The 20,090-nt window shown below is 43.6% G+C and overlaps 1 protein-coding gene across 1 annotated transcript; it reads left to right on the forward strand.

The window, feature by feature from the left end:
• The first annotated feature begins 14,225 nt into the window (after nucleotides 1-14,225).
• On the forward strand, nucleotides 14,226-19,171 carry LOC124789380 (cuticle protein 65-like). The gene is made up of 2 exons (XM_047256714.1): nucleotides 14,226-14,290; nucleotides 18,721-19,171. Exons 1-2 carry the CDS (start codon nucleotides 14,279-14,281, stop codon nucleotides 19,096-19,098), a joined length of 390 nt encoding a protein of 129 aa, XP_047112670.1. The 5' UTR covers nucleotides 14,226-14,278; the 3' UTR covers nucleotides 19,099-19,171.
• The last annotated feature ends 919 nt before the right edge of the window (nucleotides 19,172-20,090 follow it).

Raw genomic sequence — 20,090 nt, forward strand, 5'->3', positions numbered from 1 at the left:
TCGTAATAACTGAATCTTAAACACTAGCTTTGAACTTCGTTCGGGAAAGCAGAAATGGAGAAACGTGTGAATATTAAGTTTCGTTTTAAACTGCGTAAAAGTGTTATTGACACATTTTTAATGATACAAACTCTTTACAGTAGTGATTTGTACAACGGTTTCAAGTGGTATGAGCCGGCCGTTGTGACCGAGCGGTACTAGGTGCTTCAGTCAGGAACGGCGTTGTTGCTACGGTCGCAGGTTCGAATCCTGCCTCGGGCATGAATGTGTGTGATGTCCTTAGTGTAGTTACGTTTAAGTAGTTCTAAGTCTAGGAGACTGATGACCTCAGATATTAAGTCCCAAAGTGCTTAGAGCCATTTGAACCATCAAGTGGTATGCAGGGTATCGTGATGGTAGAGAGAGCACTGAAGATGATCCACGTCCTGCAGTATTAGGACAGTTCGAGTCGAAGAAAGTATTCAAAAACTGTCAGAAATTCTTCGAAATGATTATTGTGCATCCACCAGCAGAAATTTTGGCAAAATAAGATCTGTTGTCGTTTTGCGCCGACTCGCACACTGACGATCAAAAAGATTTCAGAATGGAACACTACACTGCTTCATGTCTTGCATCGCAACAGGTGTTAAATATGGTATTTTCTGTACGAGCCACCTACAGAGCGCCGAAGCTCAAATGGAAAGGCCCACAATCTCAGAGACTGAAAAAAGAGCGAATACAGAAGAACCATGTAAATACGCTCCCTTGATTCAAACGAAGGATTGGCTCCAGAAAGTCAAATGGTGAATGCAGATTTCTATCTGGATGTTTTAAATAGACCAGAAGACCAGAATTAAGGACTTATTGCTGCATGACAGTGCAAAGGTTGAGTCTCGTAATTGGTTCGAACAAGTTTGCCAATTCTTCCAGTTGTATACTGACTTTCAAGGAGGCGATGTTATAATGTCCTGTACACTTTAAAATAAACCAAATGTTTTTTGCTTTATTTCACATCAGTTACCATTCCTGTGGGACGGATTGTGGATATAAAACAACACTGATCAAAAGAGTGTTGCAAATAAATGATGAAGACGTGACTTATCTCTAGGTGGCGAAGTGTTACGATACAGAACTCACCTTAGGCACGGCGTCACGTCAATTTCCCATCAGGAGGTCAAGATTTATGGTTCCCGTGGTTTCCCCGTAAATCGCTTGATGTACAGGGTGGATCAAATTAAATTTTCCCTTCTTAAGCCAGTATTGATGGAAAACTATTTATCGTGTGGGTATCCAACTTTATAACAATGATGTTCAGACTGTGCGGTTCTCGATCTGCCTTGTTAGTAGTGGTAGTGTCGTGATTGCCGTTAGGCACCACTGCTGGTACGGCGATAAACATCAGTGTGCACTATTATAGCAGTCAATATTGGTCTGAACAAGGTGAGCAGGGCTTTACTCGTGAAGCTGTTTTCTCAAAATAAAAGCAAGTCCGAAGCTGCTCTTTCCGAGTACTGACGCACTGAAGTAATTCAGAGAGGTCCTCGCTCCTCACCGTCGTTGAAGAACGTAATTGGGAAGTGCGAATTATCTGGCGATTTGGAAATTGCTTCTGCGTGAGTCCGACGACCCATTGTGCCAAAAATTGGCTAAGAAGTTTCTGTTGGCATGGGTGAGGCGCGGGACACTAACACTGGTTGGATGTAAAAGACGAACATAGTACATTGTGAGTGAGACAGCCAACATTGCATCTGAGATGTTTCGAGCAGTAGTAGACCAATCTCCTAAGTGGTTCAAGGCTGTCGTGGATACAGATGGTAGTCACACTGAACAATTTTTGTAACCTGGAACGTAAAGATGGTACGAAACTAACAAATGTTACCCTCTCATGTTGAAATTAAAATGTGTTTCTTTCAATGGTTCATTCGTGGTTTCACGTTCGCCTGTATTTAGAGAACGGGTTAGAACACTGTTGCAGAAACAACGAAACAAACATGCCAAATTTAAACAGACGCTAAATCCCCAAGATTGGCAATCTTTTACAGAAGCTCGAAATTTAGCGCTGACTTCAATGCGAGATGCCTATAACAGTTTCCACAACGAAACTTTGTCTCGAAACCTGGCAGAAAATCCAAAGAGATTCTGGTCTTATGTGAAGTATGTTAGAGGCAAGAAACAATCAATGCCTTCTCTGCACGATAGCAATGGAGATACTATCGAAAACAGTGCTGCCAAACCAGAGTTACTAAACACAGCTTTCCGAAATGCCTTCACAGAAGAACACGAAGGAAATATTCCAGAATTCTAATCGAGAACAGCTGCCAACATGAGTAACGTAGAAGTAAATATCCTCGGAGTAGTGAAACAACTTAAATCACTTAACAAGGCAAGTCTTCTGGTCCAGACTGTATACCAATTAGGTTCCTTTCGCAGTATCCTGATGTATTAGCTCCATACTTAACAACCATATACAACCGTTCGCTCGACGAAAGATCCGTACTGGAAAGTTGCACAGGTCACACCAATATCAAGGAAGGTAGTAGGAGTAATCTACTAAATCACAGACCCATAAAGTTAACGTCGATATGCAGCAGGATTTTACAACATATATTGTGCTCGAACATAATGAACTACCTCGAAGAAAACAGTCTTTTGACACACAGTCAACATGGGTTTAGAAAACATCGTTCTTGTGAAACACAACTAGCTCTTTATTCACATGAAGTGCTGAGTGCTGCTGACAAGGGACTTCAGATGGATTCCATATTTCTAGATTTCTAGATGGCTTTTGACACTGTACCATACAAGCGGTTTATAGTGAAATTGCGTGCGTATGGAATATCGTCTCAGTTATGCTTCTTGATTTGCGACTTCCTGTCAGAGAGGTCACAGTTCGGAGTAATTGACGGAAAGTGATTTGTGGCGTTCCCCAAGGTAGTGTTATAGGCCCTTTGCTGTTTCTTATCTATATAAACGATTTGGGAGACAATATGAGCAGCCGTCTTCGGTTGTTTGCACATGGCAATGTCGTGTATCGACTAATAAAGTCATCAGAAGATGGAAACAAATTGCAAAACGATTTAGAAGAAATACTGGAATGGTGCGAGAAGTGGCAGTTGACTTTAAATAACGAAAAGTGTGAGTGGTAAAAGGAATTCGTTAAACCTCGGTTACACGATAAATCAGTCTAATATAAAAGCTGTAAATTCAACTAAATAGCTAGGTATTACAATTACGAACAACTTAAATTGGAAGGAAAACATAGAAAGAGTTGTGGGGAAGGCTAACCAAAGACTGTGTTTTATTGGCAGGACACTTAGAAAATTTAACAAACCTACTAAGGAGACTGCCTGCACTACGCTTGTCCGTCCTCTTTTAGAATATTGCTGCGCGGTGTGGGATCCTTACCAGATAGAAATGACGGAGTACATCGAAAAAGTTCAAAGAAAGGCAGCACGTTTTGTATTATCGCGAAATATGGGAGAGAGTGTCACAGAAATGATACAGAATTTGGGATGGACATCATTAAAAGAAAGGCGTTTTTAGTTGCTACGGAATCTTCTCACGAAATTGAATCACCAACTTTCTCCTCCGAATGCGAAAATATTTTGTTGACACCGACTTACATAGGGAGGAACGATCACCAAGATAAAATAAGGGAAATCAGAGCTCGTACGGAGAGATATAGGTGTTCCGTCTTCTCGCGCGCTATACGAGAATGGAATAACAGAGTATTGTGAAGATGGTTCAATGAACCCTCTGCCAGGCACTTAAATGTGATTTCCAGAGTATCCATGTAAAAGTAGATGTAGAAATGTTTCCACAACGTTTCATTTTCCTACGACCCCTCGTGTTTCATGTGGACCCTCTCACGTAGCGAAAGCTTACTTAAACCCACCATTTACAAGTAGGATATCGTATTATGAAGCGAACACAGCCGTTTTTGTACCATTTCCTTACCAAGCCCAGCATCACCGAGCTAGGTGGCACAGTGGTAAGACAAGACTCAAATTCGGGAGGACGGAGGTTCAACTCTTGGTGAGGAAATCCAAGTTCAGGCAAATTTTGTGGTGGTTTACCTGAAACGAGTTCGATCTTTTGTACTGTGTCCTCCACGTTATCTTAAACTCCGACCTGCCTTTCTACTAAGGCAAAGTTACAGTTTGAGTCTTCTGTGTTCATTTGTAAGTGTATTTAAAAACTGGTTCAACAATTGATATGTTACCTACTTGTACACCTGCATCAATGCTCCAGAAGCAGCCTTATGGCGTGAGGCGGAGGGTAATTCTGGTACCACTATACCTTTTCCTCTTCTCTCTTTCATTCGCGAATGGTGCAGGGGGAAGAACGACAGTCACTTAACTTCTGTATGAGGTCTGATTTCTCTGATTTTCTCGCTGTTGTTATTCCACAACACTTGAGAGGAAGTAATCTGTTGCCTGTCCCTTATTGGAACGTACGCTCTCGGGATTTCAAAAGTAGCCTCTCCGTGTTAGACAACCCCTCTCTTGCGTCAAGTACCACAGGAGTATGTCGAACATCTCCGATATGTCCTCTTAGCTGCTAAATGATCTCTTCACGACATTACCCATTGTTCATTACATCTTTTCTATTTCGTCTATTAATCCAATTTGCTATAGGTTCCAGATTGATAAGTGTACTCAGCAATCGATCGACCACATGCTTTTTAAACCACTTCTTTCGTGGTTGAATGACATTTCCTCGAAATTATTACAGTGAATTTCTTTCTGGCTTCTGCTTTTAACATGATTAGCTTCATGTGGCCATTCATTTTAAAGTCAGCTCAGACCGTTACTCCTACCTATTTAACGGTTTTTACTGTTTGCAGCGATTTTCACCTCTAACATCGAGCATCAATGGATGTTCAGAATGAATGTTTCACTTTTTTCACGGAAAGTACTCCGATATGAGACTTCCTGGCAGATTAAAACTATGTGCCTGACTGGGACTAAGCCGAGGGCCGTTCCTTTGCCTTGGTAGGGCACATGCCTAGGACAGGCAAACGTCCCGGGTTCTGATCCGGCACATGGTTTTAATGCGCCAGGAAGTTTCAATAACGGATATCTTTTTCCGCGCAATACGTTACGTTTATTTTTCGCCCAGAGTCAGCTACCAGATCCTGAAGACCGATAGATTTGTAATTAATCAATTTATATCACTTATAGTGAAATCAAAATCAACATGAATAATTTACTGGAAGCTGAAAGTATTTTACCACGTCACATTGTTCCTGTTTTCACATCTTTCGGACTTGCAGCTCTTGCATTTGCCGTGTTTGCAGCAACCCTTACTAGATTTTATGTCCGCTTGTTATGATAACGAGCTACATGTACAGGACAATGCACAAATGGTCCTGCAAAATGCTGTGAAATCAAGGTAATAACAAAAACAATCAAAAACTATCTTTACGTCTCATTTTCTAAGATTAATTATTGCTTAAAAATTTGTTCACGTTTTACAATCTTAAGTAACGAAAACCCACCGGTAATGGCTCAGAGATGCGGAAACATGTGTGGGTATCACGGAAAAACAGTGTCTTCCATAACAGGCAGACCTTATATCCAGTGAGCCTGTTTTCAGACTTTACATTCCTTGTGCTAAAGTACAAGGCATTCCGTCTGACAACTGCACCCTTCCTTTTACACAAGCCGAATCGAGTGGGGAGTGACGCAAAGGGTTTCTGGTTAGGAATATATATAAGAGAAGATTCAAAGACCGGCGTTCGGATACAGACAAGGGGAATTTCCTGTAAACATTTGGTCAGAAACGTGGAACTGGGAATACTTTAGTTTCTGTTGCAACACGTCTCGTGTAAAATTATGTAGCCTTAGTCTGTGCTTTCCATTTCTGTTAGTGTGTAAGACTGAAGGCTGATCATTAACGTATTTTTGTTTTATTGTTATATTTGATAAAGACAAAATTTCATTTACAGCATTTGGAAATTTATTAAAGTCTTTCGGCAGTGTCAGCTAGAATACATTCTGCAATTATCAGGTTTCAAATACAGAAAGCAAACGATTACCTGAAACATTCTCTAAAAACCAATTTCTGTAATATCAATCGAAAAGACGTAAAAGGAAAGCAGTAGGCCTATTGAAGATATGAAACTGGATTTCAGTCTATCCCCCATTTTATTAGATTTGTACATGGAACAAACAGTATAGGAAATTAAGAGAAATTTAGCAAAGCAATTAATGTTCAGACGAAAGAGCTAACAACTTTCAGGTTTGCTGTCGACATTGCAGTTTTGTCACATTCGGCAAAGAGCAAGCGAAAACTCAAGTATCAGTTAAGCGCGATAGATAGCATCTTCAAAAGTGAGGATAAGAGTAAAATCAAAGAAGGTAAAACAAGGATATGGAGTGGAGTTCAACTAAATCAGATGATGATGGCATTAGATTAGGAAAGAAACAATAAACGCATGTTAGGAATCTTTTTTTTGAAAGTACTTACCTGGAGTGTAGCGATGCAGGGAAGTGAAATGTGGACGATTAGCAGTACAGGCAACATGAGTGAAGATTAGATACATCGGATAACCAATGAAGAGGTACTGATTCTAGTCGTGGGAAAATATTTTTTTTCATATTATACACTCCTGGAAATTGAAATAAGAACACCGTGAATACATTGTCCCAGGAAGGGGAAACTTTATTGACACATTCCTGGGTTCGGATACATCACATGATCGCACTGACAGAACCACAGGCACATAGACACAGGCAACAGAGCATGCACAATGTCGGCACTAGTACAGTGTATATCCACCTTTCGCAGCAATGCAGGCTGCTATTCTCCCACGGAGACGATCGTAGAGATGCTGGATGGAGTCCTGTGGAACGGCTTGCCATGCCATTTCCACCTGGCGCCTCAGTTGGACCAGCGTTCGTGCTGGACGTGCAGACCGCGTGAGACGACGCTTCATCCAGTCCCAAACATGCTCAATGGGGGACAGATCCGGAGATCTTGCTGGCCAGGGTAGTTGACTTACACCTTCTAGAGCACGTTGGGTGGCACGGGATACATGCGGACGTGCATTGTCCTGTTGGAACAGCAAGTTCCCTTGCCGGTCTAGGAATGGTAGAACGATGGGTTCGATGAGGGTTTGGATGTACCGTGCACTGTTCAGTGTCCCCTCGACGATCACCAGTGGTGTACGGTCAGTGTAGGAGATCGCTCCCCACACCATGATGCCGGGTGTTGGCCCTGTGTGCCTCGGTCGTATGCAGTCCTGATTGTGGCGCTCACCTGCACGGCGCCAAACACGCATACGACCATCATTGGCACCAAGGCAGAAGCGACTCTCATCGCTGAAGACGACACGTCTCCATTCGTCCCTCCATTCACGCCTGTCGCGACACCACTGGAGGCGGGCTGCACGATGTTGGGGCGTGAGCGGAAGACGGCCTAACGGTGTGCGGGACCGTAGCCCAGCTTCATGGAGACGGTTGCGAATGGTCCTCGCCGATACCCCAGGAGCAACAGTGTCCCTAATTTGCTGGGAAGTGGCGGTGCGGTCCCCTACGGCACTGCGTAGGATCCTACGGTCTAGGCGTGCAGCCGTGCGTCGCTGCGGTCCGGTCCCAGGTCGATGGGCACGTGCACCTTCCGCCGACCACTGGCGACAACATCGATGTACTGTGGAGACCTCACGCCCCACGTGTTGAGCAATTCGGCGGTACGTCCACCCGGCCTCCCGCATGCCCGCTATACGCCCTCGCTCAAAGTCCGTCAACTGCACATACGGTTCACGTCCACGCTGTCGCGGCATGCTACCAGTGTTAAAGACTGCGATGGAGCTCCGTATGCCACGGCAAACTGGCTGACACTGACGGCGGCGGTGCACAAATGCTGCGCAGCTAGCGCCATTCGACGGCCAACACCGCGGTTCCTGGTGTGTCCGCTGTGCCGTGCGTGTGATCATTGCTTGTACAGCCCTCTCGCAGTGTCCGGAGGAAGTATGGTGGGTCTGACACACCGGTGTCAATGTGTTCTTTTTTCCATTTCCAGGAGTGTACTTGACTGATAGAAGGGATAGATTGACAGGTCACATCATGACTCATGAAGGAATAGTTAAGGTGTAAGAAAGTGTAAAGAGTAATAACTGTACAATGAGATTTATGTTTGAATTTAATAAACAGCTTCAAATGAATATCCATTCTGATAGCTATACAGAGACTTGAAACCAGAAAAGCATTTGGTGTAAAGAAAACAACAACATATGAAAAACAGTGAGGAAGAAAATAAATCTTGACATAATTGGAGTTTTGAAGAAATATACAGAATTCCAATTACAAAGAAAACGAAAATTAAGTTATTGAAGAATCACACATTTTCATAAAAATGAAGTAACACGCGTTTAAAAATGTTCTGTCACTGAATTACTATTTAAAAGTCAATATGCATTAAAGTACACATGTGCATGGTTGACATCTCGAGGAGCTCCATTTATCGTCGAGAACGAAAAGCCTAGATAGACGTTTGATGAGGCCACTCGAATGTGTTGTGTATGACTCGATTCATTGTGAGAAGAAACAACGTACAAAAACTTAACTCCGTTACAAATCTCAAAAAATGGCTAACAAGGTATGCACAACAATATGTACACAAAAGAAACAACAGGTAGAAAATAGCTTTACTGCTGATTAAAAGCGTTCGAGCAGGAAACAGCTGACGATGAACCAACTTTGTGCCCTCTTTCAAAAAGCCTGACGACAGACATCAAATAATTGCGACAGAAGCTGTCACTGACTCTGGGTGAAACCATAAGATGTATGACACAGAACTAACAAAAACACATGCAGGTTGCTGCATGTTTCATTGGTACCTAAGAATGAGGTCCAACTCCTCTGCAAACAATTAGCGCAAAGCATTAGACCTTGAGCTGCCAGGTCAATCTTAAGTCCGAATCAGTTGCTTCCGACGTCCATCAAAAAAATTATCTATCTCGGAAACAACGACGTTTGGCAGCTGATTCTAAAATATTCTAAAATTAAATAGATATAACGTGGTGCCCGTAAGTAGATGAAAATATCTGAAATAGCTTGACCGGGCTATCGACAATTAGCCTGTGGAATTAGTTGCATGCAACTCATTTCTGTCAGGAGTGGTTTTCTATTGAGGAGTGCGTATTTACAACTTAGTTATGATTAAACTTCCGCTACTTGAGATGGCCCCCATGAGAAACGAGAGGTCGTACGACATCGAAACTTTGTGGAACCACTTGTAAGGAACTCCGGAACAGAAACAATGAATAAACCATTGAAAGAAACACATTTTAATTTCCGCTTGAGAGGTTCCAATGGCTCTAAGCACTATGTGACTTAACATCTGAGGTCATCAGTCCCCTAGACTTAGAACTACTTAAACCTAACTAAACTAAGGACATCACGCACATCCATGCCCGAGGCAAGATTCGAACCTGCGACTGTAGCAGCAGTGCGGTTCGGGACTGAAGTGCCTAGAACCGCTCGGCCACATGGGGCCGGCTCCGCTTGAGAGGGTACCATGTTTTCATTCAAGGTTACAAACTTTGCTCACTGTGATGACCATTTGCTTCCACTGCAGCCTGGAACCGCACGAGAGAATGCTCGACCACTCGAAACATTTTTTTTTTTTTTTTTGCATTTTGTTCGTTATTGATCGTTGTGTTTGGTCGTTGCGGACGTCGCAAGACATGCTGTTCGAGTTCGGTGGTCGATCCTTCCACTCAGTTTTTATTACAGAGGCCAACCGGCTCTCAGACCGAACACGCTGAGCTACTGTGCCAGCTAAACATCTCAGCGGGCCGGTCTGTAACGAATCGTGGATTGCGGGTTGCCCACCCGTGCTCTGCAGGGTCATACAGCCCCGACATGTAACTTTAGCCAGGAAATGGTCTTGTTTGCAGAAACACAGGTGTAAGCACGGACAATTCGAAGACGACTGGAACAGTCACGGACTGTCTAAACGGCAACCGCTGTTCCGTCTTCCCGAAGCGTGACAACATAGGCAGGCACCGACAGTGCTGCGGCTAACGACAGCACTGCACACAGTAATGTCAGCACGTCGTCTTTTCAGACTCGTTCCAGTTCTGCGTACAACATCACGATGAAAGTTTCCACATATGGGGTCTCCGAGAAGAAGGAACGTTTTCACGTTACTTTCGTCATCGTCACAGGGGACCAGCATCTGGCGTGATGGTGTGGGTGCCAGTTGGTACACAACCCGATCCCGTCTGGTTCTCTTAACCAGCGATATGGACAACATCCGTTGCATTTATGACGTGCGAAGGACATCGGCTGAGCCGTGCCTTTCAGATCTCCATGAAAGTCTTAACAAGAAGATGGAAACCATGAGCTTCTTTGCTGCGCTGACCAACCTTGATACAGTGATCAACAGTTACCCTGATCAGCACGTTCGCCAGATCTCTCACCCGCTGGAAAATGTGGACATGAAGTGCCGATATACGAGTACGCCGCCACCCACTATGACTGCTGAACTCTGGCACAAAGTTGAAGCAGAGTGCAGTGACGTTACGGTATCTGTATTCGCAGTACAGACTCAGTTCGACTCGCTGCCTTGGTGAGTTATAGCACCTGCTTCTGTTAGACAAAGCAGCTCTGTATACCTAATTTCACACCATGTACACTATGTGATCAAAAGCATCCGGACACACCCCAAAAATATACGTTTTTCATATTAGGCGCATTGTACGGCCACCTACTACCAGGTACTCCATATCAGCGACCTCCGTAATCATCGTGAGCGAGCAGAATGGGGCGCTCCGCGGAACTCCTAAACATTCCTAGGTTCACTGTTTCCGATGTGATAGCGAAGTGGAAACGTGAAGGGTCGCGTACAGCACAAAATCGTACAGGTCGACCTTCTCTGGTGACTGACAGAAACCGCCGACAGTTGAAGAGGGTCGTAACGCGTAATAGGCAGACACCTATCCAGACCATCGTACATGATTTCCAAACTGCATCAGGATCCACTGTAAGTACTACGACAGTTAGGTGGGAGGTGAGAAAACTTTGATTTCATGGTCGAGCGGCTGCTCATAAGCCACAGATCACGCCGCCAAATGCCAAACGACGCCTCGCCTGGTGTAAGGAGCGTAAACATTGGACGACTGAACACTGGAAAAACGTTTTATAGAGTGACGAATCATGGTACACTGTAACCTCCCCATATTAAACTAATATGAATAATATTCACATTTAGCGTAACTACCCAACAGTGAAAATATGTATAGCATTGACATTTAGTGTAACCTCCCAACAGATAAATTATATAATAACCTCCCAATAGTAAAAAATATAATTATACAATTCACATTCAGTGTAACTGCCCAACAGATACATTCCGTAACCTACCAATAATACAATGTGACTAACCTCTCGATAAAAATTGTCGCTCACTTACAACCTTTCAATAATGACTGTGAAATTAAACTGGTAAATTTTGAACGTCAGCAGCGCTACGTCATGGCCCTGAAAGATCATTCTGAATAAATTGAAAATTCTTACCTCAATAAGGTCGCCGGATAACGCGTATGTATCTGCTCCTATAAGAATTTTTTCTGGCACAGCTCAGTGCAATGCTGGCCGATAGATTTGTCATGTATAAAAAGAAACAAATGATTTTTCTTTGCAATAATCAGGACGACCATGGATTGGAGAAATTAGTGAAATCTTTAAATTTAGTTGAATGATTGTCAAAAGTTAATTTTTAAAAGAATGGCTCTCAGCACTATGGGACTCAACTTGTGCGGTCATTAGTGCCCTAGAACTTAGAACTAGTTAAACCTAATTAACCTAAGGACATCACACACATCCATGCCCGAGGCAGGATTCGAACCTGCGACCGTAGCGGTCGCGCAGTTCCAGGCTGTAGCGCCTAGAACCGCTCGGTCACAACGGCCGGCCACCTAGCCGACTGCCCCTCTGCACCCATTGTGGAACGGACGTCACAGATGACCATCGGTTCCACTGTGATCTAGCGTCCGATGCCTGGACGCTTCAGCGGCGTATTTTGGCGTTTCGTACACGCCAAACACCCACTCAAAAAATGGTTCAAATGGCTCTGAGCACTATGGGACTTAACTTCTGAGGTCATCACTTCCCTAGAACTTAGAACTACTTAAACGTAGCTAACCTAAGGACATAACACACATCCATGCCCGAGGCAGGATTCGAACCTGTGACCGTAGCGGCAACGCGGTTCCAGACTGTAGCGCCTAGAACCGCTCGGCCACTCCGGCCGGCAAACACCCACTCAGATCGACATCCACACGCCCTTATTCCCGGAGGAACTGGATCTGTGGCCGCATGATCCGTTATCTTTTCAATTCTGGCAGTAAGTGATTGATAGGATATTGGAATTATCTCAACGAACGACACTGCTCCTAACATGCAACCCACACTATCAGTAATACTTCTCCAATTTCTTAGAGAGCACGTTTAGTGATCCGCCTCGCAGCTGGAACGTCCAAGCCATGAGAAGCTGAAGACTGATCTGAACCTATCCGAAACGAACCTAAGCGACAAAGGAATCTACACCCTCTGAACGACAAGACACGTTTGGAAATGCTAGCCGACGCAGAACCCGCAACTCAAGGCGCTAATATGTATCACCGAAACTAATTATGTTTAAATTTCATGGATCCCCTGCGGTTTCATTCCCTTTATGCCTTCTAACCTTCTCCTAACTCTAGGTCAGTTATACTGGGAGTAGATTAGATAGGAGCCAACGCCTGAAGTGGTGTTTTTTTTTACTTAGGCATAAAGTGGGGGTGGCAATATTTCTTCCTTTTTTTAAAACCTTTTCTACCCCCCAGAGGAAGGTCAAAAAAGAAAAAGTAAGCAAGAGACCCAAGTTCAAGTCCTCGCTGGGGCACAAGTTTTACTTCATTTCTTAGCTTCTGTCGTTATGGCATACACACATATGTTTCCTCACTCATACTGCTGCAACACGCCATTCGTCATGTGGCCGACACATTTGAAACGACCTGTTTCGCAGTCATCTTGTCTGTCCAAAGTTATACACACCTAAGTACGAGTTTTGCCGTCACAGTGTAGTGTGCTCATACACTTCCGTGTTCATGTCGACAGATGTTAAATCATTCAAGGTAATCAAATTTGTAGATGTAGGTCCCTTATAAAAGACATTTGTTCCCTCTTCGTTAAACACTGTCATTATTTTCGGATCTTTACTATATGGATCATTAAATGTTTAACTTTATAAAACACCCAACTTCTTGAGTTGCCTTTAGTCCAAATGGCTCTGAGCAGTATGGGACTTAACTTCTGAGGTCATCAGTCCCCTAGAACTTAGATCTACTTAAACGTAACTAACCTAAGTCCCTCACTCACATCCATGCCCGAGGCAGGATTCGAACCTTCGACCGTAGCGGGCGCGTGGTTCCAGACTGTAGCGCCTAGAACCGCTCGGCCACCCTGTCCGGCTGCCTTTAGTCGTAAAAATTTGTAATATGTATAGTTTTTCCTGTAAGTGTGCTGTTGTTAGCTGTAGACTGCATCGGAAAATCAATTATGAGAAAACTAACGAGAATGGAAAAAGTAAATCATCCTTGTTTTCAACGATGGTGACTTCGACGATTACAGAAATCACCGAGAGACAGTCGAAAAGTGGCTGAAATGACAATGTGGGTTCAAAATACATATCAGTCATATGTGCCTTTAAAATCACCGTCATTCTATCATCGGATAAAATCAAAAAGGAAGAAAACTGAGGACCTCTAATAAATCGTAAGTTTCTTTCTGTAATTCAACTATTCTCACTCCGACACTGGACTGCTTTTTCTTTTGGTGGCAACCATTCGTCATGCGTCGCCAACTCTAAAGATGGTACCACATCCGAAGAGCACAGCCCCTCTGCCTTTCATTTACACTTACACCCACTGACCCCCCCCCCCCCCTCCAAACACACACATATACATACACACACACATATACAAACACAGAGGTGCGGTGAGAATTACGCTCGTATAACTAAACCACAGCCTAAATAAAGTAAATACAGTACTATTTTATGTAAAAACCATTCTCTTAGATTGGACGCGTTTCCCTCGTTTCACAGCAAGGTCAAATTCCATTACGTGAATACTGGCCCATTCTTCACTGCCCACCGTCACTATCGGGGCGTGTCACTTGAAGGACGTCGCTGCTGGAAGGACGCTGGTCCTGTCCTTTCACACGCCCGCTTGTGGTATATATGGCTGACGGGCGCTTCGTTCTGGCGCAGTTGACAGTTGGTACCGCCCAAAGTCCACATTGCAGCCATGAAACTCCTGGTGAGTGTCACTTAGCTCTATGTAATGGATATGTCACGACTGTCCACCTTTTGTGTCTTAGTTCCATTAAAACAATATTCATAATGTAGTAAACCTTCTGTAGTCTGTCTTACATTGTACTAAATCCGGCGGAGGTTCGAGTCCTCCCTTGGGCATGGGTGTGTGTGTTTGTCCTTAGGATAATTTAGTTTAAGTAGTGTGTAAGCTCAGGGACTGATGACCTTAACAGTTAAGTCCCATAAGATTTCACACACATTTGAACTAAAGCTGGTATTACAGTTTACTTAGCGATTACTTTATAATGTCTGGAACTAAATAATGGCATTTCTCTGCAGTGGCATTGCTAGTCGGGCACAAACTTTGGTTATAATAAATAGGTAGTATATAGGCGATAGTATTGTAGTGAATGCACATGCAACATTCATGATAATCAACATGAAGTGAAGAGCAACATTGATTATTATTTAACTTTATATATCACACCAAGATGCTAAACATTATGAATCTTGAACATAATTAAATTATTAATTCAGATGTACATGTCTGAGAGAAAGTCATTGCTTTCCCAAATTTTAGTCGTTTAGTGGATATCTTTAACGCCATCATTGTTATTTTCTGTTTCTGTGCTGAATTGTACTAAACACTTATTCAGATCCCACTTGATATCATACCACCGATTGTCGCCAGCAAACCATGATCCTCGCCGCAACACTGACGCTTGCATGTTTAAGCAATACAGACAACCGTTGCGTTAGTGCAGAATCATTGGAGAGATCAGAGTAACATGTTGATCATGAAAAGCCTGCAGTACAGTGCATAGTTTCCGGTGCAACAGTCTGGAGGACTGATCGTGTCTTGTAACATCAGCCTACGTGGATTATATTAGGGCCGATCGAAAAGTATCCATTTAGGACTTCGCTGCAGCGTATGCGCAACGTAGCACGACTCCAGTGCGGGTATATAAGCACCAACATGTTGGCAAGCGGTTAGTGTGGCTATCATCTTTACGAGCGCAAGTGGCAAATGTGGAAATGTGAGTTATGACGACGTCATTACCAAATGCATCCAAACAGGACCCCCACGCTGTAGCTAGTTTTTTCTTCGATGCCAAACGACAAATACCAGCAGACATCCATCGGAGAATGATGAATGTGTGTGGGACAGAGCGTCCGTCGGAGACGATCGCCGTGGATTGGTGAGCCGTGGTAATGAAGGTTCGACGCGAGAGCTGGTCTATCTGAGAGGCCAGCCTCATCCATTACAGACAAGTGGAATACACTCAGGCACCCGCCTGTAGTTCCGATCTCTTCCAAAGCGGTTACGACGCCTTAGGTCTCTTAAAAAAAGGTCTTGAAGTGTCGACGATTTCTGTGAGACCAGAATGTGCAGCTGGCAGTTACGGTTTTTTTTTCAAAAAGCAAGACATAGTTTCTTACCAAACTTTTATCTTCAACCTCGTGTGTGGGTCTATTCTGGACTGTAATGCCTTCGAATGGAAATTTTTTGATCACACCTCACGGTATATACTATGACGACACTGTCGCCGTGAAATTCCCCCATTACATTCACCACTGTCGCATGGTGTAATGATGATGGTATCGATGTGGATAAAATAATCTGAAGAAACAATTTCCCCCATTCCCCTCCCCCGTCCTCCAGATCATAAGCAGTAACTACTCAGAACTATGTCGTGAGAAGCAAAAATGTGTAAGACGTTCTGCGAGGCAGTGCGCGAAATATTAGATCCTTCCACCATCTTGGTGGGTTAGAAAATGGAGGAAGAGGAATGGATCATAAGGTTGATGAGAAATCATGAAGTATGGTGATACGAAGCTCGGAATTTCTGACCAAGGAAGTATGACATCATGATCAGAAGTTCTAAATATGGCTATTGGTGGAGCTGATTTGATAAGGAACAAGAAAATAGGAACACAGGTGAACTACAATCAAACGGATTACCACAGGTGATAATAGACACAAAGCTACAACCAACTACATTAGTACATGTACACATTCCTACTAAATCTACAGATGGTGGAACTACTGAACGAATGTTTGATAGGATAAAATAAATTATTCAGAATGTTGGAAGTCACGGCAATTTAAATGTAACAGGAGCTTGGGATTCCATTTTACAAAAAGAAGAAGGGTGAAATATGTAGGAGAACATAGGTTGGGGGAAAGCAACGAAGAGGAAACCGCCTGGTAGAATTCTGCACAAAAAAAACTGTCTGTTTAACAATCATGAAAGAAGTTTCTTATGTCCATCCTTTTGACTGGAGGTCTTGGGGACCACAGCCGCTGACTGTTGTAAGAAAATGAAACTTCTACAACCGTCTTTACGATCTTATTTATTGTGTAGCTATCAGTTTCGGCGCTTCAGTGCGCCACCTGCAGGCCGTAGTTAATCCTGTAAGGGTAACACGATCCATATACACACCGCATCAGTGGCCAGCATAACTGGTTACGCAGACCATCTGCAAACTTTGGTGTCAGCACTCCAACCATCAACTCCCAACGATGGTTGGAGTCCTGTCACCAAAGTTTACAGATAGTCTCAGTAAGACAATTATCGTGGCTACTCATGCTGTGTATATGTGAATCGTGTTGACCCCTTCAGCATCAACTACGGCATGCAGATGGCTCATCGAAGAGCCAAAACTGGTAGCTAGGCAATAAATAAGATCATAAGAACAGCTGCAGGCGTTTTATTTCTTACAATCATGAGAAAAGTTTTACCCATGCATGAGACCAGTAGAAACCTGATGTTAATGTTATGTAATGTTACTTAGAGATTTAGAGTCTTGGTTTTAAGCGGTGAATCGCTCCCAAGAGCTCTTGTTCCAAACGCAGTAAGCATAAGCACACATCAATGACACAGACAACAACACGCACGAGGGGGGGGGGGGGTCGAAAAGATTTTAGCCTAACAAATAAAGAATGACAGTAATTCAGTAATTTCATAATACCAATTTATTTTAGAGTATAATACCTGTGTAAACTAATACACTTATCGGCACGCTCTGAGGACTTCTGCAAACCATTCAAATAAAAGGTATTCCATCTCGAGTCCAACCAACCGTTCACAGCATCAATCACTGCATCATCATTGTCAAATCGTCGTCCTTTGAGGTCTTTTCTTAGGTTTAGGAAAAGATAAAAAGTCTGATCGAGCCAAATATAGAGAATGCGGCGGATGACGTCAATTCGAACCCGCAGTCACGCAGAATTTCCAGTGTTGCGAGGGCTTCGTGCGCTGGTGCATTGCCATGATGCAAAAGGTTTTTTTTTCCTATCTCTTCTCGCAAACGGCGCAGTATCGTCCAGTATTATGATGAATTGATAGTTACGCACTTTTGCAAGTAATCCACCGTAATTACCCCTTCTGCATCCGAGATGCCTTCATCTTACCGGCTATTTGCTACCGGAATTTTATGGGGTAAAGAATGAAGGATGTTTTCATTGTTGTGACTGTTGTTTTGTCTCGGGATCAAAGAAGCGAACCTACATTTCGTCCATTGTCACATGCCTTCCAAGAAAGCCGTCTTCCTCCGCTTCAAATTGGCGGACGATTTCTTCACAACACTGCAAAAATGGTTCAAATGGCTCTGAGCACTATGGGACTTAACATCTGAGGTCATAAGTCCCCTAGAACTTAGAACTACTTAAACCTAACTAACCTAAGGACATCACACACATCCACGCCCGAGGCCGGATTCGAACCTGTGACTGTAGCAGTCGCGCGGTTCCGGAATAAAGCGCCTAGAACCGCTCGGCCACCGAGGCCGGCCACAACAACGCACACGCTCCCGTCTCGGATCTGCATTCAAGTCTTTCGGGACCCACAGAGATGAAACTTCGCGCATTTCAAAAATATCCACAACAATGTCATTAGCACGCCCATGGGAGATTCCAAATGTGGTTAGAATGTGCTGTAACGTTGTTCGACGATCCTGAAAAATGGTATCGTGAATTGCAGCCACTGTTTCATCAGTAGCTACGGTGACAGGCGCACTCGTTTTTCACGTTTGAAGTCGGACACACGGTTTTGCACTGTTGCGTAAGACGGAGCACTTTCCGTAAGTGTATTCCGCACGTCCTCCGCAATTCCCTTTGGCGTCATTCCATATAAATGAAGATATTCAATCACAGCACAGTTCCTGAGTCTCTCGATATTCGCAGTTTTCTTATACTAACGTATACAACGCATCTTAGCGGCAAAACTAACGAAGCTGGAGCCGCGAAATTTGACTTTCATACCCACAAATGGCCACCATAAAAGTAGGTGTTGCTGTTTGTGTGAGACATTACGGTAACCTTATCGAATCAGAAACTTTTTAGCGGCCCCTCGTATAATACGCTACAATCCGTTGCATTTTGTTTGCGCTAATCATGGGATTCAAAGACGCGTTTCACGCTGTGTTCTGCAGATCGTGTTGAGCACCGTCCTGGCCGCTGCTGTAGCCGCCCCCAAGCCCGGCTACCTGGGCGCAGCCCACGGCGTCGTCGCCGCCGCCCCGGCTGTGCTCGCCGCCCCAGCAGTGATCGCCGCCCACGCCGTGCACCCTGGCTACGCCGCCTACGGCCCCGCCCACATTGCCGTCCGCTCTGACGGCTACCTGCTGGACACCCCTGACGTCGCTGCCACGAGGGCCGCCCACCTCACCGCCGTAGCCCAGACGCAGGTCCGCGACGCTCACATCAATGGCGCTGCCGCCCACGCCGCCCTCGCAGCCCCCGCTCTGCTCGGAGCGCACGGACTGGCGTATGGACACGGTCTTGCGTACGGACATGGATATCATGGTTGACATTATGGATGGAGAACACTAGCTGTTATGTGATATAATTTCTATATTTATATACAAAATAGCGTGCAAATGACAAGTTGTCTTTCTTTCACCCCAACTTCTCATTTCCTAATAACCTTTGAAATTATAAATCGTGTCAAGAACCTTGGATATTGTAGAGCTGGGAAGAAAAATAAATAATGTATTTGTTAAACAGCTGTAAGAGACGAAACAGGATGTTTCGATTTGCGAATCATTTGCAGGCTGAAATCTGATGCAACGAATGATTTTAATTGATATCTAAAGAGAGCAGAAAACAGTAAAGTCTATTTAAGTAATAGGCATCACATCGTATGATTTAGACAGGGTGGCATGCTCTTAGTGTTAGTAGATTTTTTGGATAACTACAAATGAACTAATAACATCTTTCAGAATAATATTTGGGACAAACTGCTGACTTCAAGAACGATCAGAATTCGGCATGAAACGAAGGCCAAATATAGGAATTTAAATTCGAGGGTAACCTTGTGATACCTGTTGTCTATTTCGATCACAGCCACTACATGATTTAGACAGGGTGGCATGCTCTTAGTGTTAGTAGATTTTTTGGATAACTACAAATGAACTAATAACATCTTTCAGAATAATATTTGGGACAAACTGCTGACTTCAAGAACGATCAGAATTCGGCATGGAACGAAGGCCAAATATAGGAATTTAAATTCGAGGGCAACCTTGTGATACCTGTTGTCTATTTCGATCACAGCCACTACACTATTCACGATAAATAAAAGTGTTTTAATTTCAATTGTTGTCTTCGTAAGAACAAGAAAGGACTTAAAGAGATAAGGGCGACCATGAATTTATTGTTTATTACCTATTTGTGAATTTATGAGACAATGATGTATATGGTATATTTTCATATTTTTTACATGTGTTGTGGCTTTATTTACTCCGTATTCGTCATCAGATGGATAATAAATTTGTTGTCCAGCATGTCTCATCTCACAAGT

Source organism: Schistocerca piceifrons, chromosome 3, assembly GCF_021461385.2.
Source record: "Schistocerca piceifrons isolate TAMUIC-IGC-003096 chromosome 3, iqSchPice1.1, whole genome shotgun sequence".
NCBI lineage: Eukaryota > Metazoa > Arthropoda > Insecta > Orthoptera > Acrididae > Schistocerca > Schistocerca piceifrons.